At 37.8% G+C, this 25,338-nt stretch overlaps 11 protein-coding genes and 1 further gene across 11 annotated transcripts; 6 read left to right on the top strand and 6 right to left on the bottom strand.

Moving 5' to 3' along the window:
• Nucleotides 1-62: 62 nt before the first annotated feature.
• On the bottom strand, nt 63-1,401 carry Ecym_1105 (the record flags this gene model as incomplete).
• A 682-nt stretch (nt 1,402-2,083) lies between these two features.
• Ecym_1104 (Hsp20/alpha crystallin family protein) lies at nt 2,084-2,620 on the bottom strand (the record flags this gene model as incomplete). Its single annotated transcript, XM_003644129.1, has 1 exon — nt 2,084-2,620. The coding sequence occupies one exon, from the start codon at nt 2,618-2,620 to the stop codon at nt 2,084-2,086; it is 537 nt and encodes a 178-aa protein (XP_003644177.1).
• Nucleotides 2,621-3,573: 953 nt separating this feature from the next.
• Nucleotides 3,574-4,866, top strand: RTC4 (Rtc4p; the record flags this gene model as incomplete). Its single annotated transcript, XM_003644128.1, has 1 exon — nt 3,574-4,866. One exon carries the CDS (start codon nt 3,574-3,576, stop codon nt 4,864-4,866), a length of 1,293 nt encoding a protein of 430 aa, XP_003644176.1.
• A 973-nt stretch (nt 4,867-5,839) lies between these two features.
• Nucleotides 5,840-6,424, top strand: LTO1 (ribosome biosynthesis protein LTO1; the record flags this gene model as incomplete). The annotated part of the gene is made up of 1 exon (XM_003644127.1): nt 5,840-6,424. One exon carries the CDS (start codon nt 5,840-5,842, stop codon nt 6,422-6,424), a length of 585 nt encoding a protein of 194 aa, XP_003644175.1.
• A 15-nt stretch (nt 6,425-6,439) lies between these two features.
• On the bottom strand, nt 6,440-7,561 carry LIN1 (U5 snRNP complex subunit LIN1; the record flags this gene model as incomplete). The annotated part of the gene is made up of 1 exon (XM_003644126.1): nt 6,440-7,561. The coding sequence occupies one exon, from the start codon at nt 7,559-7,561 to the stop codon at nt 6,440-6,442; it is 1,122 nt and encodes a 373-aa protein (XP_003644174.1).
• A 138-nt stretch (nt 7,562-7,699) lies between these two features.
• Nucleotides 7,700-9,244, bottom strand: ORC5 (origin recognition complex subunit 5; the record flags this gene model as incomplete). Its single annotated transcript, XM_003644125.1, has 1 exon — nt 7,700-9,244. One exon carries the CDS (start codon nt 9,242-9,244, stop codon nt 7,700-7,702), a length of 1,545 nt encoding a protein of 514 aa, XP_003644173.1.
• A 318-nt stretch (nt 9,245-9,562) lies between these two features.
• POL2 (DNA polymerase epsilon catalytic subunit) lies at nt 9,563-16,117 on the bottom strand (the record flags this gene model as incomplete). The annotated part of the gene is made up of 1 exon (XM_003644124.1): nt 9,563-16,117. The coding sequence occupies one exon, from the start codon at nt 16,115-16,117 to the stop codon at nt 9,563-9,565; it is 6,555 nt and encodes a 2,184-aa protein (XP_003644172.1).
• Nucleotides 16,118-16,687: 570 nt separating this feature from the next.
• On the top strand, nt 16,688-17,578 carry YIF1 (protein transporter YIF1; the record flags this gene model as incomplete). Its single annotated transcript, XM_003644123.1, has 1 exon — nt 16,688-17,578. The coding sequence occupies one exon, from the start codon at nt 16,688-16,690 to the stop codon at nt 17,576-17,578; it is 891 nt and encodes a 296-aa protein (XP_003644171.1).
• Nucleotides 17,579-17,808: 230 nt separating this feature from the next.
• Ecym_1097 (U2-type spliceosomal complex subunit CWC23) lies at nt 17,809-18,621 on the top strand (the record flags this gene model as incomplete). Its single annotated transcript, XM_003644122.1, has 1 exon — nt 17,809-18,621. The coding sequence occupies one exon, from the start codon at nt 17,809-17,811 to the stop codon at nt 18,619-18,621; it is 813 nt and encodes a 270-aa protein (XP_003644170.1).
• Nucleotides 18,622-18,789: 168 nt separating this feature from the next.
• On the top strand, nt 18,790-19,842 carry PDR17 (phosphatidylinositol transporter; the record flags this gene model as incomplete). The annotated part of the gene is made up of 1 exon (XM_003644121.1): nt 18,790-19,842. The coding sequence occupies one exon, from the start codon at nt 18,790-18,792 to the stop codon at nt 19,840-19,842; it is 1,053 nt and encodes a 350-aa protein (XP_003644169.1).
• Nucleotides 19,843-20,161: 319 nt separating this feature from the next.
• On the top strand, nt 20,162-23,767 carry Ecym_1095 (uncharacterized protein; the record flags this gene model as incomplete). Its single annotated transcript, XM_003644120.1, has 1 exon — nt 20,162-23,767. One exon carries the CDS (start codon nt 20,162-20,164, stop codon nt 23,765-23,767), a length of 3,606 nt encoding a protein of 1,201 aa, XP_003644168.1.
• Nucleotides 23,768-23,936: 169 nt separating this feature from the next.
• On the bottom strand, nt 23,937-24,986 carry UFD1 (polyubiquitin-binding protein UFD1; the record flags this gene model as incomplete). Its single annotated transcript, XM_003644119.1, has 1 exon — nt 23,937-24,986. The coding sequence occupies one exon, from the start codon at nt 24,984-24,986 to the stop codon at nt 23,937-23,939; it is 1,050 nt and encodes a 349-aa protein (XP_003644167.1).
• Between the last annotated feature and the right edge of the window lie 352 nt (nt 24,987-25,338).

The raw sequence follows: 25,338 nt of genomic DNA, 5'->3' as shown, positions 1-25,338 counted from the left end.
TGTATTCGTCTCTTCCGTAACGTGAGCTGGTACCCTCTAGGCGTTATGTCGAGTTGCCTTCTCTACGTAGAGAAATTCTCATCAATACGACGAACTGGCCTACTAATTTCTTCTCCTTTACTCATTCTCAAGCCAGCGTCTTTCCTTTCTATTGCACGTAACTTTTCAGATCTACGCCTTTTCGAGGGTTTCCTTTCTTCATCCTTTATGGTAGGTAACCTTTTTATTACAGCAACATTAGCTGCAGTATTTGCTTCTAACGTATCTGTTTCATCGACAGTGTGTATAATCGAGCGGCAACCAGATTTAAATAGAGTCACAATATCCTGCTCCTCCGTTATCAACAGTTTCATTGTTTCTGGAATGAACATCACCAGGGAATGACAATTATTACTAAACGTATATTCCTGAATACTGTCGTGGCCAAGAATAGTCATGAAGGACAATTTTGATACGTCCTTGGATACCTGGCGAGATCCAACTGCCAACACAAGTCCATCATTTGACACACTTACACTTTCAACAATCCCTTCAAATCCTGGAAAGATCCTATTACAGGTGAAATCCTCCAATGACCATAATGCACAACAACCATCTTCCGATCCCGAAACAAAAAACAATCCCCAAGGATCTACAGCAAGACAGCTAACAGCATCCAGATGACCAACCATTGTATTGATAGGCTCAAACCCTGTTTCACTTCTTCTTAGGATCTTAAGGTGGCCGCTTTTAAACCCTACTACAATATGCTTACCATCATTCAACCAACATATAGCACGAGCTGTATCTATTTTCCCCATTTTCTTCGCTGCCCTCATCAACTAATTTTGAAATTGAATGGAGCTTATATCCCTCAACAACATCGAACAAGTACACCTCATCAGATTTAGTTAATACAAGTAACCACATACCAAACGGATCAAATAAGCACTTGTGGTTTTTCATCCTAGGACCAGTTACAAAACTCTTGAACGATGGATTCTTGCTATCCAAAGCGTTCCAAACTTTGACTGTTGTCGAATTACCAACAGTAACAAACTGATGGGCCTCTACAGGGTTCCAAGTAATAGACAGGCACAACTTATCGGCTCCATGGGCATCTTTTATAGTAAACGAATGTCGCTGCGTGGTGGCATTAAAAAGCGAAATCGATCCATCCGTCCTACTCCAAGCAGCCAGCGAGCCAATATAATTACTATTCATTGCAATAACTTCATTTCTACTTGCTCCACGGCGTTCTAATCGATAAGGATGTTCAATTTTGTGAAGATGGTCATCGCGGATCCTCATACTTCTGTATTGCCAGCCAGCTAAAAACCGCTTATACATTTTGGTTAACTTGTCCGCAGTAAGGGGCTCAAATTGAGCATTCCCACTATTAACTTTGGAACCCTTGTCCATATTTCATGGATATTCAGCGTTATCTTTCTTTCCTTTGAAGTTGTTATATATACGCTTGCTTGGAAAGAACAACCAATTTTGTCTTTCAACGACAACTTTATATGACAGTGCCGTTACCCTGAACGAATTAACATACGGAAGTTCGAGCGAACTGACTTACCGACTGATCGTAATATATCAAAGTTGGAATATTATATCCACAAGGGATGGAAGATTATTATAATGCATGTATTGCTGTACTTATTTCAATTTTTTAGTTAAAATTTCTAGGCCTTTGTATCCCGTCAACCTTTAATTCCAGAAGAACCATTATTTCTAAATGATACATATTCCTTTCTGAAGATATATATATATATAGCTGATTCTATCTCTATAATCCACTAAAGAGCTAACAAAAAGCTACTAAAGCCTATTTATCGTTTCAATTGACCAGTATATCAGCTCAAATAACCATAAAATAAGTAAAGTTACCAAATTACGGCGTGGCACTGACGCAGCCAAGAAAGAGCCACTTCATCCGTGAACCAAGAGTACAGTTTTTAATAAAACCTAACATGTATTTAAACCACCTACTTAAAAGACTCTAAATATTATAACTCAATCATAAATTCATAAACACGCTGAATCCTCTGTCCACAGTATAAAACGGCAAAGGGGAGAGGTATGAGTCACATACACCCATTTACAACTTACTGCCGATGGTAATCTTGTGGACATTAGGCTTGCCTTCTTGGGCAGCAAGTTTGGGCACCTTTAATGTCAAAACACCATTCTGGTAATCTGCCTCTATTTTCTCAACATCAACACCGGGCTGCTCTGGAAGCAAAACCGCACGCCTGAAACTACCGCTAGCACGCTCCCTGACATGGAAGCCCCCCTCGTCTTTCTCAACCTCCCTGCTTGGAAGTTCGCCTGAGATAATAACCTGATTGTTACCGCGATGGAACTCTACATTGATATCCTCCTGTTTGGCAATGCCCGGGAGAGTAGCTGAAATCTCGTACTCGTTTTCCCGTTCAAACAAGTCCACAGGCGGAACAGTAAGCTGGTTAGCCCGATCTTCCCAAACCTTCCTACGACGTTCGAGTTGATTGCCCGCCGGCTTCACCAAAGACCTATTATTCCGATTCCCTCCAAATAGAAGTCTATCGTTAACTGCTGCAACCTCATCGCTGATAGCATCAAAAAAGTCGAAAAATGGTGAGTTAATTAAAGACATTTTTAACAGCTTTTAAATAACCAACTAATTTGTTTGAATCCTTGACCAATGGGTAGTTCTTGGTTCTTGATTTTGAAATTCAACTTTGGTCTAATTGACATCCTAATAGCTCTATTTATACTTTTTACACTCTATCTATAGGCCACTTCATCTTAAGTCGCCCGTCGCCCTTTACATCCTGACACTGTCATCAGACATGCTGAGCCGCACCGTCTCGATAATTCCAGAAAATCGTTGAAATAGCTGTCTACATACAGCAAACACGTACACTTTCACAATAAGCCACCATAATAGAAAAGTTTGCATAACAGCATCAAACGCGGGTGCTCAGCCTTGGCAGATGACATCTAATTCTAGCAAACTATCCCGTCCCTCCTTATAGGCACACTTGTGCAGGGGCAGTCGTTCCCATAAATCGTACTTCGTTAATAGTGATGTTTGTACTTTTGAATAAGGAGCATCCTTATTCTAATACCTAAGATGGAAGTGAACAAGCGCCCCCCGTATAGTGAGTGTTATTTGCTATACGCGGGCTTTGAGCACCTTCTAAACCCTTCTACAACCTTCTGTGGCTAGCGTAAATACCCTTTGTAGACAAAAATACAGTCTGTGCGATGTTTGTCAGAAAACCACATTTACCACAGAGAAAGTCACTTTTGACATCCAAGATTAGAAGTACAATCCCATTGCTACTTGAAAATATTTCAAAACTTTCATGTAATTTGGGTCCCAGAGGCCTTGATGCAAACTTCATCACGGTGAATACTGATATTCAATGTACCTCTGGTAACCTGTGGTATTCAGTTATGTGGCCAGAGTAGTCGAATAGGTTTCAGTGTCTACGTTATACGATACACATGATCAACTTTCAAGAAAGTTTCCTAATTCGCTATATAATGTAACAAAATCAAATACCTCGAGCGAGGCAACTGATGGAGTACAAAAGCCATTAGATGGTGAAATATGAAACGACCGTGTATAGCACTATGATGGCCAACAGAATCATGTCACTACGTGGTCTGCGCAGTAAGAGGAATAATGCGATATATGGTAAGGCCAACAAGGATGAGAATTCGTTACTTTTCAAAACGCATTCTTATGGGGAACGGTCTCAAAATTTGACGCAGGAGCTATCGGACAATGATTATGCAAGCAGTAATAGCTCACCTCCAGGACCGCAATTCAGCAACAAGTTTATTACGGATAGTAACTTGGATGTGGATAGCAAGTACCATGGTGTAGGTACTAGTAGTAGTGATGATAAGGAGACGCGGAATGGATCGTATCCTTCGTCGCCGATTGCATCTAGTGGAGATGGGTCTGATCAATTTTCGATACAAGACAATGTGCCGTTGCCGTACAAGGTACCTGAAGAAAATATACAGGCCTTGGAGGTTGCTGCAAGGCTGAAGGATATTCATGAAGCGGTAGAGCATGATGATAACGATAGTCCAGGTGATCATTTAAGTAAGAAGATGGTTTTCAGCGATATGCAGGACGAAGTTGCCCAGTATGAGCATATGTTAAAGGTTAGGTTACGTTATCAGAAGGACTTTAAGGTACCTCGTACTTTGTTCTCTGATCAGTTGATGGAGAAGGCGACCAAGCACATATACATTGTGGATGAAATCTTGAAGGGAAGTCGAGTATCTATGTATTATGATAATGCACGTAAGGCCTTTAAGAAATCTTCTAGGGCACTGCTCAGCGTTGATGAATTCCGTACTATGGATTTGAAGTGGTTTACAGCTGGGTACTTTGGCCTAAAAAGACAGATCAGGTTAAGTTCCGAGGTCTTAAATCGTTACAGAGAGGTGTTATCTACACATGTCAATCCAACTGTTCGTTGGTGGGGCCCAACAGATTTTTGTCGCTATGTGCTTGCACCGGAGATATTGTCTTACGTTTGTAAGGAAGAAATGGGATTTACTGATATTGATGATGCATGGACTTTTATGGAGAATACTGCGGAGTATGGGCTTATTGTAGCAGACGAGGAACCTCTTGAGACGTGGGAGATTGAATTTGAACAGAAGAAACTTGATCGATTAGGGTTAGATTCAAGGTATGGTAGTATGCATTACAGGCAACTTCCTGCTAGCGGAGCAGAACTTGAAACATCAAATACTGAAAGAAAACGAAGAAACAGCTGTGAAAATGGGGCAACAGAGAACAGCCAAGTTTCATCTGTCAGTATGCCAATATCCAAACGAAGTAAACTTACAACCAAAATACCTACAGAATGATGGATTGTGTCATAATATTTATCTGACTTAAAGACAATAAAGTTGTGTATGCATGTGTATATAACTCCTCAAAAGGACAATTAGTTACTATTGATTTTGTAATAATACTAATAATACTTACTATATTGTAAACTATATGCCGAGAAGCATGCCATTTGCATAAAGATACGTAACCACAAAATAATTAGATTACAACTAATTCTTTGTTAGTAGTCGGATATCAAGCCTTAAGTAACCAGTGGTAGATAATCTTTACATGTTAGACTACTGAGTGCAAACAACAAAAAGAGCTGACGTAAAACAACTTTAAAATAAAATAAATAAATAAATAAATAAATAAATAAATAAATAAATAAATAAATAAATAAATAAATAAATAAATAAATAAATAAATAAATAAATAAATAAATAAATAAATAAATAAATAAATAAATAAATAAATAAATAAATAAATAAATAAATAAATAAATAAATAAATAAATAAATAAATAAATAAATAAATAAATAAATAAATAAATAAATAAATAAATAAATAAATAAATAAATAAATAAATAAATAAATAAATAAATAAATAAATAATTATTATAAAGCGGCGTCATAGTAATTAGCCAAACCAGCTAGTCTACATTTTATATAACATTAGTGTATATATCATAATTCACATTTACACATAAGGTGAGTAAAAAGCTCGCACCAGGTTCAACGATTATTCCATCAATTGCAAGTTCTAACTGACATAAACAATGTCTCAAGCAGCTTTTGACACCAAATTTGTTAAAAGTTACATCTAAAGATGCGTCCGACGGATCGGTGCGTCATAACAAAACCATTGCATAGCGTGAAATACAGAAATTGTTGATCGTTAAATGGCTACCAAGTAACGATGCAAACAACTTCAGTCCCGGTGGTTCTTTATTCGATCTTCAGTAAGGGCAATAACAAGTGTGTCAATAACTAAAATGTATCCGGGTAATGTCAAAAATTTCAATATCCATAAATATTAATTATGCACACGGTCATCATCACTACCAGCAGGAAAGCAATTTATATCAAACGGAGGAGGTGAATATGGATCTTGATAGTCTGTTGAACTTAGAGGACCAATTTTACCAGGAAGGCTATGAGGAGGCTAGAAGGGAGAAATTATCTCATGACTTGTTGGAAGGTAGACAATATGGATTGCAAGTTGGGTTTCAAAGATTTGCACCTCTAGGTCAAATACGGGGTATATGTGGTTTGCTATTATCAATAATTGATGATAGTAATATTAAAACTCGTATTGAGGCTATTGTTATACTGATTAATCAAATTCCTATGGATAATATGGATTCCAGTGTAGCACAATATGAGAAGTTGATGCCCAAAATAAGGAATAAGTTTAGGCTGGTATTGATGGCCATGCAGAAACATGTGAAACAACAAGAAATGAACTTTACTAAATTAACGTTTGATGATATTGAATTGCTGATCAGGAATATTACGGGGGATTTACGTGCAGAAGCTATACATTCTGACGTTAATAGCGTGAGCATCCAAGATAAATCTGAAAGCTGGTAACCCGGTATAATGGAACTACATGAACGTTACACAAATTATATGGACCCACTTATCTTCCTCATCTAGGTCATCTGCGTACTTTGCAATTACTTCGTCATTAAAATACCCTTCCTTCCAATACTGCATTTCATAATTTGTGTAAGCACGGTCGCTTTCATCTGTACTATTATTATTAATCCATCTAAAATTCCATATTTTTGCTTTATAATCATCATCTTTTTTATTTGAACTGCTTTCTTCTCGTATTAATGTTTCTAATTGATCTCTTGTAAAATTGTAAACGTCATCAAATCCTTTTTGCTCCAACAATTCTGCCAGTTCCCCAATTTTATTAATCCCATTGACAATATACTTTACATGCAGTTGTATCGAGCTCATTTTTTCTTTAGAACATGTACTAGTATGATCCTTTAACTCCTTCAAATACGAATTACGTGCTTTGTTTAATTGACTTAAAGCATGTAAAACATTTCCCTCCTTCGGTATAAGATAAAATAACCTGACAAGAACATCTTCTAATATGTACACGTTTCTGTTTTTCCTAGTCTTTTTCCGTTTCTCTTCAAGAATCTTCTGGCTTATTTTTTGTGATTCTTGAGCTCTTTTAAGTGAGTCAGGGTCCTCATAGTCATTAATCCATTGATCCTCTTGCTGATTGTCCTCATCTTTTTCAATATAGTTACCGTCTTGGTCAAATACTCCGGTCTCTAACTCCGCGGCCAAGTTGAATGCTTCTAATTTAACGCCTGAATTATCATCAAGACTTATGCTTTCGACGCTTTCTTGATCATTTAGATTTTCCTCATTAAACTTACGCATGTCCATGGATTTAAAACCTGAATCTTTCAAACCCTCACCCTCTTTATTCTCTTCATCGGATGCAAACATATAACCACCATCCTCTAAGCTGTTTGACCTTGTATCTGTTTCTTTATTATGAATTATATGATCATCCACATCTGAATCAGATTCTTCGACTAATTCCATATCCTGGCGCCTATTGGAATTCCTTAATTTAGATTTAAAACCATATTCGTCGTAAACTTCACCAACATCGCTGTTATCGCTACTACTTCCAGATTTTTTTCTTTTCTTGCTATTCAATTGATATGTATCATCAAGGCCATCTGTCGACATAACGATCTTTCCATTACTAATAATATATCTTAATTGTTAATCAATCATTTATCGTATTATTATCATTAAATGTTGAATCGCTTTTTTAAAAGTGTTTTCTAAAACAACCTTACCCTACCTATGTAAATAAAATATATATTAATCATGAATATCGCTGAAATACTCAGCAATATCGAAATCAACAGTCCTAGCAACTTCTATAATGATTTCCCATGGTATGTTTACCTTCCATTTGATTTTCTCATGTAAATAGTCTACACTTTTATTAATCGCAGATGTGATTAGTTTTAAAGAATTCAATTCCGCTAGATTTTCATATACTTCCACATTGGCTCTCATGTGCGTATCCTTTTGAATGAAATCTGGATGGAGTTCTTTCGATATCTGTGCTGGGTATATTGATTGGAAAATAGCTAGCATTCTTTCTAATGAAAATAGGGATGGTTGTAGGTATCTTGGGTTGGTTGCCATCTTATTACGACGGCCGTACGATGACCTACCTGCTCTTAAATGACTCTTCTTAGAAAACACCTTACTATCAAATCTAGGGTTCAAGTAGGATGTAAGATAAGCTGCAATGAGCAAATACTTTGACATGGCAGATAGTCCATATGCTGTCGTTTTGGTTTGAGGTTTGTTCGATGGAATGACGGAAGATTGAACTGTACGATTCTCGTTGTCATAGGAACCGTTTGTTTCAGTAACGTTAGTATCATTCTCATCATCTATATCATCACCGCCACCGTTGCTGACGTCTTCATCTTCGTCATCTTCTTGGTCTAAGAATGTGTCCCCAGTATTCCTGAAAAGCTCAACATTCAATCGGTAGAGTGCTAAGCTGTCTTTGTAATTTGCTTCTGTTATTGAATCGACGTAGCTTTCCCATTTACAGTCTGCCAATTCCATCAGTAATACAGGGTTATTGCCACTATATGAATGGAAGGCTTGGATTATTAGATTGACGAAATTATGGCTAATTTCGAAGCAACGACGGTTCACTAAGGTATTGTTTTCTCCGTAAGATGCAATCTTGGATAGCAGCGGTGGGTAACCACTCAGTTCAGAATCTCTGGCCAAGTGAACAATTTCAGAAGTTTGTTCTTGAGTATATCTAGGAAATAAGATTGTGGGAATATTGTAAGTTGGATATTGGTTCAAAAAAGACGTTTCCTGGATAATATAAATAAACTTTATCTGTAGTTTGAACGACCTTGGTAGTAATTCATACAATTTTAGAAACTTTGGTAAAAGTTCTACATCTAATTCATCAATTTTGTCGAAATTATCCAGAATCACAAACAAACTATGCGATCTCTCCAGTTCTTCATACTGACAGAAGATATTATGCAGAAATTTTGCTAACAACGAAAAGTCTTCGGCACTTAATGGATCGAAATCCTTCTTTGCAACGCCAGGAAACGTTTCCTTCAATAACTTGGAAATTTGTACTGCAACATGTTGAGCGAACGGCTTGCCGGTAACCATCTGTACAGCATTTATCGAACAGCAAAGTATTTCTGGTTGGATCTTAAACCACTGGCCTACGGTGTGCGTTTTGCCTGAAAATTTACATCCATGAATTATAAGGTTTGGTGGAGAGAGACTAGGATCATCATGAACAAAACAACTCAGTAAACTTAATTGATAATCTCGATGTATGACATTAGTGTACTGAGTTTTCATTACAATTCTTTTTATCTCTATAACTATTTTAGTCTTAACAGGTGCATGATACAATAGATTTTTTGATAATGCCTAGGCGTCAAATTTCTATCTGAAATTGCTACATATCACATGATTTTAAATGTTTAGCAAAAATCCAGAACTTAAACCGTCCCATATCCATTACACGTTATTGTGTTGGATATTCTTAATAATTGAGTTAAATAGATTAAAATTAAATAATATGTTGTGTTGGTGAATTCTAACTATTAACGCTTTTAATGCAAAATGTAATTGGACAACTATCTGTTCATCCGCATCCCTTATTTAAAGACTGATCTAAGTAATGTCGCTAATAGCGGAAAGAAGTAATTGAAATCCATAATATTCGGCCATGCTGTAAAAAAGCTGAACATTCTTTGCCAACGATTCCCGTGATATCGATGGCATCCAAGTTCCTGAACATTGACAGTATTCGGACATGATATCTGTTTTTACTCTGCGACACTTTCCGCAACGTAAGTCTTGTACCATATATCCATTGAGCTCAGACTGTAACTTTTGAATCAAGTTTTCCTCTATTAAGCTCTTGTTTAAAGTCCTATGGCATTTTTGACATTTGAAAATAACTTCAGGATCTTCCCTACACATATCCAGATCTCTGATATGAGAACAGTTTTCACAAATAACATTATGTACAACCAAAGACGCACTAGGATTTTTAAATTCTGCAATTATGTCAAATTCTCTGATCTCGAATACTTTTAATAATTCTTTTCTTAATGCTCTCACTTCTAAAGTATGATCCTTTGATAAGAGTAATATATGGCACAAACTCTTGACCAATTCCAAAAGGGGGTTTTTTGGTTCCAAGTAACTCCCAGGAAGTTTTGTAGCTGTATAATCGGCCACAAATTGGGGGTCTAGAATGTATTCTTGTTGGTTTTTTAATAACTTCTTAATTCTTTTTATTAATGGTTGGCTAAATCTGTTGGTAAATCCAGTAAAAGCGTCATCTTTAGGAGTGCTTTCATCGGCTCCATTAACTTGGTTATTTTGTAATGGAGTCAGTTGTGTGCTATTCAATTCTTGAAATTGCCTCTTGGCTTTTATCATGCTATCGAGAATTATTAACAGCCAGTCATCAAATTCTAGTTGATAAATTGGGGCCAAAAAATTCTTGATGTGCCAAAATGAGTATGCTTGAATGTCTTGCTTTTCCTTTTCCTCAATTCTCAAACAGGCACAACCGCCGTAGTTGAATTGATCCATCCAAATAAGCAGATCCCAATATTTTTGGATATTCAAATCCAAGTAACTAAACAAAGGCTTTGTCCTCACGGCCTTGATCAAATACTGTCCATATGCATAAGAGTTGTCAACGCTGTATTTGTTGGTTTTCAACATAACTTTATTCCGATCAGCGTAAACAACAGAAGAACCTAGGAATCTAAATTCATTCATCAATTGGAAGAGGGCCTTTTTCGCTAATGTATGAACATGATATCGCAACGTATAATCAAAAAGCTTAGAGTCTGGAGACTGAACCCAGCTTATAAATGAATGAACTAAAGAATCTGCTGTAGAATTGTTCCCCAAGGCATCATCCCACCAGTCCTTCAATAAGGAACGCAAAACATTTAACGAAAGGTTTGAAAATGCATCTTCAACAAATCGCACGGCGTTCTTTTCTTGAGCGTTACCGTCAATGTCAAGATTTCCAAAATCACTTCCTTCGGCTTCATTGATTAAAGTAGAAGTCAGAACAGTGTTCACTGTTAGGTTATTAATTTCAAGCTCCAAGACAGCTGAATCATATATTTCGGGATTATTAATAACTGGAGAATCTAAACTCATACTCAAATGCATTTTATGGGGATCATGTTGATTTTGAATACCTCCATAATCGGGTAACGGTTGTTTATCATTCCACCACAAAACTACATTGCTTTCTTTTAGTTTTCTTGAATATAAAATATCGATCACATAACCAAGGTTTTCCAATTTTAAGTTACAGATGGGGATATTAGTGTATTTAGACAGTGAAACCAAATTTGACACCCATGAACCCAAAGATAAGATATAGTTCACAATCTTCTTGATTAACAAAGTTTGCCAATTTAAATTTGGAAGAATTAGTTCGCCCATAGATATTTCAACAGTTGGAATCTGGCTCAATACTCTAATAGTCTTCTGCAGTTTTTTAGTAAAAGGGGATTGCAACAATAATATGCTTTGGAATCCTTTCTCTTCGCTCAAATTTTCTAGATGTTTAGACAATGAGCGGTAAAGTTTACTTATTTCAGTGAAACTTTGGACATCAAAGGATAGACGCGATTTAGGTTTTAAGTAATCATAGAACCTGTCCAAGTCCGCTTTCTTGCTCTCAAATTGATTCACATATGTAGATTCCAGAGTTCCTTTAGCAATATCTTGAGCAGCATTTGATGGCTTTAATACAAATATTTTCACATCTTCAGACCAACCTTTGAAAACTATAAAGTATTCAAATCCAATATTAGTATTCAAGTGTAAGAAATATATTATTTCTAAAGAAAATTTCTGCAAGTATTTTTCTGGACCAATACTAATCAAATTCTTCATTTGAAATCCGCGCTGCAATCCTTTGCTTAAAGCTCCCATTACGGTGGAACTGAATTTAATAGATGTCCCTAGTTCCATGATTGCCCTTTCACTAGCAGGGACAGTCCTTTCATAAATACCTAACAAATCTTCGTTGTTCAAAATACTAGAGGTTTTCTTCTCCTCATCTAAGAAGGTCTCCTCAGGGACAGTTAACTTGAATAGAGAACTTCTTGAGCCTCCATTATCAGCAGGGTTATTCGGCAGAATTGCATTGGACTTTTCAATAGTACAGTTTTGGATACTTCCTGGTGGTAAGTTATCAGTTTTAAAGTTTATGTATATTATTTTTGGAACATAAAGCTTCAACGTCTGAATTTTCCCCTGGATCAAAGCATGAATATCGACAACACCCACCTCAGTTGAAGGTTTATATTGCAAGACCTCCCAAGTAGAATTTGCATAACTTTCAGCATGTTTCAGTATAATATTCCCGAGAGCAGACCTATCATTAGGTCTATTACTAGCACCAAATAACTTTTCTCTTCTTTGTCTTTCTCTAGCCTGAATTTTCCACTTGATCTTCTGATATTTCAGCCATTCAACGTAATCTTCTTCCATAGATGGCATAAAAGAAGGAAGAACTAGGTCTTCATTAGCTTGATCAACTTGTCTTTTTCTTTTCCGTACTTTTGTAACCCTGGCTGCTTTCGCCGTATTTGGAGCATCAGCCGTAAACAAAGAATCCTCAATATCTTTTATCTGAGGGATAATATCAATTTTCTTAAAAAATTTCCCAATTGTAGTTTGTTTGAATTTACCTTCACTAATTGCAATTTTCTTTTGTAACCACTCTGGATGATCTACTCTAGGAACAGGATTCTTGATATTTTGTAGTGCAGCAGGAATTGTTATGATTTTCTGAATGACAGACACTAATCTTTCTCTATAATACTCCCAATCAATGATAGCTCTTGGGTCAAAATCATTTAATGAAGAATCAACCAACCATCTTCTCAAAAATAATTTCTGCACGTTCATTTCAGCGGAAAATATTGCCACAGGAATTGCTCTTTCAGTGACAGGGGCATTTAAAGGCCTACAACTTATAATAAACTTACATTGCAGCCCTGCATCTTTAACCATATCTTCACCTAAAAACTCACCAAGCCTACGAGCAGTTGTAATTGAGGTTGATTTTTGGCCTTCATACTCTTTCAATTTCTTGCTCATGCTCTTATTTTCACAAATTAAATCAATCAAATCCTCCGTTTCTAACATAGCGCCCTTTAAATCCAACACATCCAACCATCTGTTTGCGACAGCAGCTACAGCAAAATAACAACTCTCTAGGTCCTTTCCTTCTAAAAACACTTTAAATATGTCTTTTTGAAAGTTTTTAATTAATTGCAATTCACCACGTCTCTTTAATTCAAATCCCTTCAATTCAGCTAAAGTACCATCTGGATTGAAAACAGCATACCGCTTTTTGATACCTTTCCCTTCTTCTTTGGAAGTTGGTAGTATCATTGCCCTGTATGGCCCATCTACTTCGAAGAAGATGGAATTATCGCTATAAGTCCTGTACCTATGCTTTACATCATCAACTAGTTCTTGATACTGATGGTTAGTGAATTTTTCGTGAACTTTATAATTTAACATAGAACATGGATAAGATAAAAACAGTTTTCTACCATTTTTTAAAGTAAATTCAAAATTTTCAGGGAAGGAATTTGGTATAATGCACCATATACCATCCGTATCCAACTCTAGTGGTCTTCCAATCCTTTCCACAACTGAACGAGCCATTTGAATGATTGTGGCGCCAGTTAAACAAGTTATACCAGCCATCTCCATAGAATACCAACGAGAACCTTTACGCATGACATAACCATAAAAGGAGTTTAGAATAACTTTATGGGCCAATTGTAGAGAGTCATATAACACAATCATTTTTTTAGCTTCATCTCGCTCACATTTATCATTCGAATCAATCCCAGACAAGTTGCTCTTCCATTTTTTTGCCAATCCTTTAAATTCGTATCTCCGATCTCTAAAGGACCTAACTGTGTTTACATAAAATGGATTTTCTCTTTGACAAACAATTGCCTCGCGTTCTATAGTCTCAGTCACCTTAACTTTGTGATACACTTTTTTAGAATAATCTGCTAATCTCTTTCGGATATGTGAGACTTGTTCAGAGTAAGATAATTCGTCGAAAGCTAAAAACTTCTTTCCCGAGTTCTTATGTTTATTAGGAAAGAGCTCATTTTGTAATGCCCTTTTAACCATTCCATACTCATCCATTTTGGCGGGAAGAAATTCGCCTCTCCACGACCATTTTAACCTTCTATCACAAGTTTTACCTGGTCTATTAAAATCACAGCTTGCGCAATCTCGTTCAGTTTTCATACTATCAGGCTGCAATCTGTTTGTGGTCATAATATTTGGGTACATGGATGCAACATCAACGTGGTATATCAATGGAAGTTCAGTTCTTCTGTTATTAACCTTAAAATCCAAAAGCTTGTCGGTGATTTCTTGCTTTATTTCATCAAAATTTGTAACCTCATCTATATTGGTCTTGTTTTCTGCTTCTATACAAAACCTTAGGGCATTAGGAAGTTCATCTAATAATTCATCGATGACAGTCGGATCTATTGAAAAATTGTTGGTTATATCACTTCTGAAGACTCCAGCCTCTAAAGATTCAACATGTCCACCTACATAAGTTTCGGACTCAAGAAGATGGCCATCATAAAACCTTTCAATTGGATCGGTATGTTTGTTTGGTAATAATATCCCTTTCTCATATGCTTGAACCATTAAAAGCATCTCACATAATGTTCCAGTACCCTTTCTCAAAACTTCGTCCGGGTTTAGAGGAATAATTGTACATAACGAGAAAATAAATGGATGCACGTACTTCATGTATAAATAATATGTCGCTACTGCATCAGAAACAGAATATTCGGATAGATGTTGAGGTCTTTCATAAGCATAAGGAGTCATCAACTCAGGATCCAATTCTATAGGGTTGTAGCCCAATTTTACCTGTGTGACAGCTTTCAACCCTTGTGAACCCTGAGGTAAATAAGAATCACGTTTAACCCATCGATAACAATCCATGTGAGTGCAATAACTGGATTTATACTCTCCTTCTGAGTCAACCGCGAACCCAATTTCATCAAACATATTCAAGCCATGAATCTTACTACGGGTATCAACAAAAGGCCAATCAAAGAAGTCACCGTTAAAAGTCGAAATAACAGTTGGCCTCACGTCACGAATATGTTCAAAAAACCTTTGCAAAAGTGCTAGTTCATCAGCTTCATTAAATACGGTGAATTGTCCTGGATATTCTGGTCTCGGAGTGTATTCAAAGTCTTCGATATCTTCCGAAATAATCTCTCTATTTGTAATTAAAAACCCTTCACCATCAATCATATAAGATATCATCATAATCTGGTCAATTGACGAATCAGGAAACTTTAAAGGCGCTTTCGTAGTTTCAATATCAAAGGCAAGAACGACAGGATCAGCAAAAGCAACTTTCTCAGTATACTCAATAAATCCCTGTGATGTTATTTTATACCACTTGCCTACCCTGATGTTCTTATCTATGGAAACACGAACGTGGAATGGAACATCGTATTCGCGAATATCCTCTATCAGTAACTTAGCATCTCGGCTGGCGATGTTATCCTCAGAATGATATATATCTCTTTGTAACTTATTGCCAGTATTTTCCCTTATTATGGGCCGCAGCAACTTCCTAGCCTCAAATAAATTGTTATTGTTCGCAAAGTTTAGTTTCAGTAACGTTTTCCGCAGACCCAGTAAATGGTTATCCATAGAAAGGTCATCTTTCTGAATAATTTCCACAGACTTAAGACAAGTCTCCAAATACTTCTTCAAAAATTCTTCAACATCATGAATACGATTTTCATCACGACATGACACCAAAAAGTACGAATCATACGTAATAGTGCTCTTAAAATAGCCACCTTCCTCGTCTAGAAAGTAGAAATCGACACCAGCTACCCCCACATTTAAACCTCCGCCATTAACATCATCAGTAACCATCGTGGGATGCATATTACATAACCACCCAACTCTATCACCATCTGCACCAGAACCACTTCCATGTTGAGGCGGTATATACCTATCAAACCCCATTATAGAGTCAAGTTCATCAACTTTATTCGACTGCAACAGCTGTTGCGCCGCCAGCCCATATGGTGTAGATTGTGCTGAACCATTGTACTTAACAAATCGAGCCGTATTAGAACTTCCAAACCTCGCGGACATCACCTTTAGAAGCCTTTAGGATGCTCGATACCAATATAAATCTTAACGGATTAATCGTTGCAAAAACTCTACAAACGCGTAACTGTTTTTCGTTATCAAAATAACTTTGGCGTACCCAACATCAATTTGTAAAAAATTACCACACAAATTATCTACAGATGATAGTGCTAATAGTTTATCAATAGTACGTTATAAGAATTGAATTAGCATGGTATCATGCTACATCTCTAACTCCTTTATTCATGCAGAATATATACACTCTTCGCAAGTCTTAGACTTTTCAACAGAGAGTACAGACTACTTGGCAAAACTCTCCAAATCAAAGCTATAAATACTCAAAACAGTACCATGCCGCAATGATAACAAAAGAAGTCTACATTACATAGTCCTAGGGTCCCAGAGGTGTCCTCATCCTTCAAACAAAGATAGTGAGTGGGGTACTGCTTTGTTCGTTTGTGATGATCAGTTGTAATTCTAGAATTAAGACCGTTGATTTGACATTTAAACATAGTAAACTAAACATTAAACTATATTAGTTGACTGAATATACAAAATCTCACCAAGCTGGAAATGTCTTATAATCCATACTATCTACAGCAAGATTCTTCTCATGAGAGTTTCACTCAGGGTCAAAATCCAAATCAGTTCCAGAAGTCAGCCCAGGCTCCTCATTACCAGATGTTTTCTCAGCAACCACTGAATCAACAGCAGGGCTTCCCCGGGTTTGCAGACCCTAGAGCATCCATGGCACTCCAATTTGGACAGAATGCGTTGAATCAATTTATTGGATCTGATAATTTGAACCAATTTCAGGAAACGGTACAAAAAGCGACGGGCGGTACACCCATTAGTCATTATTTCCAAGTTTCGAACTCCTATGTCTTCCAGAAGTTGAAAATAATGCTTGCACCAATGCTGCATAGACAATGGCAACGTATCCCTGATGCTAATGGGACGTTCCAGCCTCCAAGGAATGATATAAACTCTCCTGACATGTATATTCCGTTAATGGGATTGGTAACGTATATTTTGGCATGGAATGTCGAACAGGGTCTACATGGCTCTTTTGACCCTGAAAATTTATATTTCAAGCTATCATCCACTTTGGCATATATCGTCTTGGATCTAGGAATCTTGAAACTAGGCCTTTATTTACTGGTCCCTGTGAATTCGAAGGTCACTACATTGATTGAGCTGTCATGCTATGTGGGTTACAAATTTGTACCATTAATATTCGCTATGATGTTACCGAGACGCCCGATATGGATAACCATACTAGGAAAAGTCTATCTATTTCTGGCATTTGGCATCTTTCTCCTAAGGTCTGTGAAGTTCAACCTTTTTGATGACGGTACAGACAATGTTAATACCGTTAAGAAATCTGTTGTTAAGAAATGCAACTACTTTTTATTTTTTTATGGCGTTGTCTTGCAAAGTGTCTTCATGTGGTTGATGGGGTGATCTAATCATACATAATTTGAATAAATTTATAATATACAACCAACCCCCTATATAGCAGCATCGTAAACTTGGTAAAAGGTTTTTACAGGGAATGAATGATGGTTAATCCCTGAAAACTCTCAACCCGCGTTCAAATTAGCGATATTGAAAAATAAAGACGATTACTACTAAAAGCAAGTTTACTATTATGCTACGTAATACTAGAACGCATACACTGGTTCATATAAGCAATGGCAACGGTAGAAAGATCGATAGATTCAGATATCAACCTCTATGATGAATTACAGATAGCCATTCTCTCGAAGGAAGATTTGAACAATGTCTCTATCTCCCAGCTCAGGAAACAATATAGACAGATGGCACTAAAGTACCATCCAGATAAAAGTACAGCACCCAATGCGCAAGAAAAGTTCCTCAAGATTAAGCTGGCTTTTGACGTTCTATCGGATTCCGATTCCAGAAAAAGGTATAACCAGTGGTTCCAAAAACGTCATTTTGGTGATGAGCATAGAAGGTTGCAGATCAAAAGGCTGAAGCAAAGAGAAGCACAACAAAAATCACTAGATATAGTTGATCCAAGTGAACTTCAGCGTATTCAAGAATATGGACAGCACCTAAGAAAACTTCTCCACTTCAAACAGCCATACGGTGACTGGAAGAATGTTCATTTTGAGTCACGTGATACACGTCATACACTAAGAGAATCATGTACCTTACGTATCGCCTTGAAACAGAACGCAACGACAAGAAACAAACAGACAATGAAACAGCTATTCAAGGATGCCAATTTTCCAGTTGTAGATATGTTTTTCTCGTCAAGAAACGTTGAAACCGACGATGAACATGTGCTCTACACGGTCATGCACGATTTGGCTGCTACAACTGACTTATTAAATAATTGGACCGAGAAAGACACACTAAAAAGCTATATATCTGGCATAAGGCCATACGTGAATGTGGAATACTTCCATTTCGAAGGTACTGTTAAACTGGATAGCTCAATTATGGATAAGGTGGGCATAGATCCTCAGGTAATCGTGTAAAATCGCTTTTGACGTAATCTCAACACGTCCGTCAAAACGGAAAAATCGAAACTAAATTTAAACCATCCAACATGTATATATAAAGAATCGACATCATTATTAGTCAGTTCTCGTGTTATAGCCAAGGAAGGCCACATTGGGTTTGGACAATTGTTTGACGCATATAAAATGGGATTATTTGGTAAGAGGAATGATCAGCATGTTCCGAAACCCGCTGACCTAATTCCATGCGAGCAGCTCATTAAAAGTCCACCTGAATCTTATCCTAAGGCTGATGGTATCCCGCACATCACAATGGAACACCATGAGAAGTATCTAGCAGTGTTAAGCTACTTTCAGAATACAAATCTAACGCTTCCGATAAAATCGGGCAAAAAAAATGACGATGCAGACGAGACTCAGCGATTGTCATCATGGGAGAAATTCTGGTTAACTCGAGAATGTATGCTTAGGTACCTTAGAGCGACTAATTGGAAGGTTGAAAATGCAATTAAGAGGCTCTGTAACACACTTGTATGGCGGAGAGAATTTGGCATCACTGGTGACATCACCCTGGAAAATCATTTAGCTCCGGAGGTTGTTGAAATGGAAAGTGTTACCGGGAAGCAAGTCTTGCTAGGATACGACCGTGAAAGAAGGCCAATTTATATGATGAAAAACGGGAGACAAAACACACCAGCGTCCTTCGCCCAGGTCCAACATTTAGTCTTTTTTCTGGAAGCAGCCGTCGCCCTTATGCCGCAAGGTGTTGAATTATTAGCTTTGCTGATAGACTATAAACATTACAAAGAACCTGGGATTATTGGTGCTAGCGCTCCACCCATCTCTCTTGCGAAACAAGTTCTCAACATTATCCAAGACCACTATCCGGAAAGACTTGGAAAAGCATACTTCTTGAACATGCCGTGGTACGGCTGGACCTTTCTAAAACTAGTACATCCATTCATAGACCCTGCTACCAGAGCCAAGCTGGCGTTTGATGAATCACTGCTAAAGTATATAGATGAAAAACAGTTAGAAGTTAACTACGGAGGTAAACTCGATTTCTCGTACAATCATGAGCTGTACTGGAAAGATTTTATTGACGAAGTGCAACATCGGAGAGAATCGCAGTATGGCAGGTTTATGAAATTTGGCGCAATTGTTGGGTTGAGTGAATTCGATTTAAAGGGAGACCATTTCGAGGTATTATACTCACCAGAATATAACCCTAGTGAATGACGTGGTCATTTGATCTTTGGGTGCGGTAGAATCGTTCAATTTTGGGACTCTCAGGGTCTACCGTTGTATACTGTCCGCGCGACGAACGAATACAGCACGTTCTAGGTCGTAATCTCACATTCATCTATGATAACGACGACATCGCTTATTTCTATTTTCGAAGTTTGTTATTGTATTTTGATATGTAAATATACATATATATTATCTGAACCAAAAAATTATCTGCCCTCTGTATGTTGAGACACATTGCCGTTCATAATCAACTTACACTTCAGATCACTAACTTTGTCTACTTGAATGCAAAGGACATTCTACAAATATGTCAAGCGATAAGTCTGGGTATATTGACTTAAAAAGATACTGTTCTAAAGCTTGCAGTTTGCAGAAACGATATTTTCCATGTGACCGTATTCTAGCTCGAAGGATTTTGAAATGCACGATTAACTCCACTATTGCTTTGACCCTTTGTTTGATACCCAAAGTAAGAGAACTGCTCGGGCCAGAGCCAGCACTAATGCCTCTTATTGCAGTCATAGTACATCCTGGAAGGCGTACCGGCGCCATTATACAGAGTTCTATGTACGTTCTAACAGGTTTAGTGACTGGGTTAGGATATTCACTTTTTGCAAGATATCTTGCGCAAAGATGCCTTGGTTCTACATGGAGTCTCCTGTCTGACGAACAAAACTATATTGAGAATTATGATCGATACGAAGCTGCGTTGGCTGTTTTAGCTGTGTTCGAAATATTTATGCTTTTCTTTCATGGTTGGATGAGAGCTGTCAGTCATCACTACTTTCATATCGTTTTTCCGTTATTCGTGGTGGTTCATTTTACGTTTCTGGCACCATTGCGCCAATCCGCTGCTGAGATTGCTAGAACTTTTTCAATACCCTTCTATCTTGGTATTGGAATGTCAGTATTCTGGAACTTAATAATATTCCCGGAATTTGGTACCACATATTGCGGTAAGACTACAGTAGACACCCTTAATGAGTTACACCACTTTTTGAACAATGCAATAAACTTCTTCATATCATCTGACCTTCAAGAAGAGTCTCAGTCTTTTTATGAGAAGAAACCTTGCTCTTTAGCAAGATTGGTGACACTTAAAAACTCAATTAATCAAAAGGTGAGCAACTGTGAACTAGTTCTCGATGAAGGTTCATATGAGCTATCTTACTCTTATTTGGGAGCATCTCAGTTAACTGATATAATAGATAAGTTCAAGCCATTGGCAATGTATGCAACAGGATTAGCAAATGCATGTCAATTGGAGTTCGTGCTGCTAAAAAGACAGGGTCGGTTATTTGAAGACTCCGAATCGATAAATGTTGATACACAAAAGGAAATAACTCATGCAGATTCCAAAAGACTTCTCGCTGTGCTAAAAACATTGAGGTTACCGATTTTCGCATTGCACAAGACTCTAAATGAATCGCTCTATATTTCAAAGATTGTACTTTGCGATGCTTATGATGTAGATTTCAGTCATTCGAAGATCCCAAAGAGTTTTAAACAAGAGAGTAATATTATGCCAGATTTGAACTTCAAACAAAGGTTACCCAAGGATTTCGATTTTAAAGGAACCCTAGACAAATTAAAAGAAGCAGCCGATGCATTCGATCGAGAATTTCGTGAGCAATTGGCTGATGTCAGTCACGAGCTTTTAAGCCCATCAGATGAAATGTTCCTAATATCTTTGTTTTTAATTAATTTTAAGGAAATAATCAATTCTGTTATCTTGATCATGCAGGAGGCACAAAAGATACAGGGCCTTAGAAAAGAGAGGGAATCTAAAGGTTGGCTCCGCGGCAAATCATTCTGGTTTACTGCCCTTAGTAACCTTGAGAACTTTAAGAAATGGATAAATCGCAATTCACGTTTGAGTGGTTTGACTGAAAGTGCAACTTTACAAGGTGTCATCAACAACCAATCTAATGTCCGCGGTGAAACAGCCACCGTTCGACCTCAATTTGAGGAACAGCAGCTACTTCGTCAACAGACTGCCGCCTCTGTTATGTTCGACGATGTAGATCATCGCTTGCCTATGAGCAGTAATTCATATAAACAAGATGCTGGTATACATTCTAAGGCATGGACTGCTTCTTTTCAACATAGACTAGCAGCTGTTTCTTTAAAGCGTATATGCATGCAACTTATGATCAACATGCGGGAGTCGTTTAAAAAAAATCGAGAACGGTTTCGGTTTGGGGCCCAGGTAACTATTTCCTTGATTGTTGCGTCATTTCCAATGTTCATACCAAAGGCACGTCACTGGTATGTTGATATACGTGGCTCCTGGGTGGGTTTTGTCTGCATATTATGTCTCGAGCCTAATGTCGGCGGTACCTTCTGGGTATTCTTCTTGCGTGGTGTTGGGGTAATAGGTGGTGCTGCTTGGGCATATGTATCATACCTTGCTGGTGGTCAGAACCAGCAAAACCCATATTTGATGGTGTTTGTCACTATTATCGGTGCCGTTCCTGGATTCTATTTTCTGTTGGGCTCTGCATATATTAAGGCTGCCATTATTCATGTCATCAGCATCTATATTGTGCTTTTAGCCACCGTTATACCGACTTCGGTTGGTGGAACTATTGCTGCCAACTTTGGTAAAAGGTGCCTTGCCGTTGCATATGGTGGAGGTGTTGCGTTGGTTGCACAAACAGTTATATTTCCTATCAAGGCACGCGATCAACTGAACGATGAGATTTCATTTGTATCTGGATGCATTGCAGATTTGATCATGTTGCTTGCAACCGGTACAGAAAGGGGTTCGAAGTTTATGATTTCAACTGAAAGTTTTGAACGTTTCTCGTTGGTTTCATCAAGTGCGAAGTCCGCGTTGAGCCGCGCTGACACTTATAAAGGATTAGCAAGGCAAGAGCCTAGACTAAAAGGTAGGTACACAGAACTTGAGAAGGTATTCACTCAAATAATTTTCATCCAAAAACAAATAATTGATCTTTTAGATGTCATGGTGTTATTGCGCAAAAACTGTGGAAGTATCCTCGATGATTTGAATGCGACTATCTATCCATACAGAAGACAAGTTATTGGATCCATGGTAAACATGATGAGAGCATTGCAAGAGGCCATTATAAATAAGACACCATTACCGCATTATTTACCTAGTGCCAGAATCTCATATCGAAGATTGGTAAACAAAGTTCGTGAAATCTTGGATGTGCAGTACAGGAATCGTATGGGTGTAGTGGCTGAGCATCCAAATTTAAATTCAGACAGTGATAAATCTAGCATCGATAGCAACGATGACGATGAGGGAATTGTATTGAGAGCTAAAAAAAGACCCACTGCTCAAGTATCTTCATTCCACGCCTATGTCGTAAAAGAAAAGTATCTTGGCTGGAGCGCAACCAGTTCAGCTGCAGAAGAGATTATAGAATATATCGAGGAATTACTACAATTAACAAAGATTCTAGTTGGCGTAAACGAATTCAAATATGGGTTTTTATCCCGTCCCTTATATAGCGACTGGGCTGCGGAAGCAGCAACAGGTTTTGACGACTTTATCAAAGGAACTGTGTCAAAAGTTCAGAAACCTTCTGCTTCAGATAGAAAGAATTTCCACGCTAGCGGAAACATAAGGGAGACTGATATTGATGACCATGCTGTCAGCTCTTTAGAAGATCAATCCTTAAATGTGACTGAGGCACCTATTCAATTAACCAACAGCGATGACAATATCTCTGTAGCGTCTTCACGAAGGATTATATCTGACGATACAGATCCAAGTCTATCCAAAAAATACTGGAGGCGTGCTGGTTCCATTGACAATGAGAGCTTGAGACTACAAGCAACTAAGACATTAGGAGAAATTGAAAGTGAGTTTGAAGATGATACTTCTGATTCAGAAGAACTGCCGTTGGCATTAAAAAGGTTTGTCAGTCGTAAAAAATAGACATATTTTTAGCAATAACTGAAGTTACCTCCTTCATACATACTACTTCTATTTACACTTATCTATATATATGTATATATATAACCATATAACCAAAATGTACAGTAGGAAATTTATGCAATTGTACACAATTTACTTAAATCTTACATGGAATCCTAAGTGCTTGCAACTAATCAATCTGAATGAATTCGGGGCTCCTAGTAGCCTTTGGTCTCTGGGCAGTATGGTCTTTTTTACCCTTTCTCTTATTACTTTGGCGCAAACTTCTACCTTCTGACTGAAAATGCGTTTTCGGTTTAGAAGCTTCCTCTTCATCCAAGTTTGTAACTTGTTTTGGTACTACCATCGGGAAGCCAAAGAAAAGCTGACCATCAGGCAGGCGCAATGGGGCCGGTTTTCCATCTAATGAAGGCTTTACATCATGCTCATCCCTATTCTCTCGAATAGCCTTCCCGGATAATTTCTGACCGTCGCCTCCAAATGCAACCACTTTTCCATCTGCATTCTGTATAAGATCTGCATAGTTAATCCTCTGTGACATCGTACCAAGGCCTTGCGTAGATGGATCAACCTTTGTCCTTTTGATTTGCGACTGTTGGGCCTGATAGTCCGGCTCCACATACCCAACGGGGGGCGCGAACTCTGTAACCAAATCTGTTTCAATAACACATATCGAATTACAAGGAGCATGTGGTTTCACTTCCAAAACCTTTATTCTGTAAATCCTGTTGTTATAACTTATTTCAATAATATCGTTTATCGTAAGAGTGCTAAACTTACGCAAAACGTTCTCCAACACCGCTTTGGGATCAGATATATCCAAGAAATCAACAGACTGAGGTTCAATCTTCACTACCTGACCTTGGGGCATATCTGTAGAAGCAATTTTCAATAAAGACCCCGGCTGCACACCTAAAGTCTCCATCATCCATCCAGGAAGATAAGCTCTACCTTCTTCTGCAATAAATTCCAACACCCCCCCATGAGTAACCTTCCCCGACTCTTGACTGCTCAATTTAAAGAGCATTGGGTATCTAATGTTTAGCATGGACAACTTATTCAACGAACTAGGCGGGAGAAAGATCTTGCCCCCGTAATTGGCATCATCCTTTCTAATCCTTTCATTCATCATCCCAATGGGATAGCATCTAAAGAAATCCTCAAACTTTTGAGGTCCTGACGCAAACCCCCCTGTAAGCGTACCAAACCCAGTAAACATCACGCAGTCCTTCTTCTGCTCCTTGTCACTTCTCTCACCACCTTCCTCGTAGTCTTCAAAACGATCTACGTCCGGTTAAGCTACTTCCGTTATTTTCAAAGAAAGGATTGCTTTACGCCACTCAAGCATATAGGAAGAACTTTGAATTCCGTTCTTCGACGCTCACTCAAGCTTGACTATTATTAATCAGGAACAAAAATCTGCAATAAACAGCAACTGCGTGCCTAACGATCGCCTCTAAACCTCAGTATTGTCGACTAATTAGCTATATACAGATCTATAACGTTAACTGTTTTTGCATTAGTTATGCATCTAGTATGTCCCAAGAACACCGGCTATTTGTCAGCATCTG

Source organism: Eremothecium cymbalariae, chromosome 1 (genome assembly GCF_000235365.1).
Source record: "Eremothecium cymbalariae DBVPG#7215 chromosome 1, complete sequence".
Lineage (NCBI taxonomy): Eukaryota > Fungi > Ascomycota > Saccharomycetes > Saccharomycetales > Saccharomycetaceae > Eremothecium > Eremothecium cymbalariae.
This window is presented reverse-complemented; position numbering and strand designations above follow the sequence as displayed.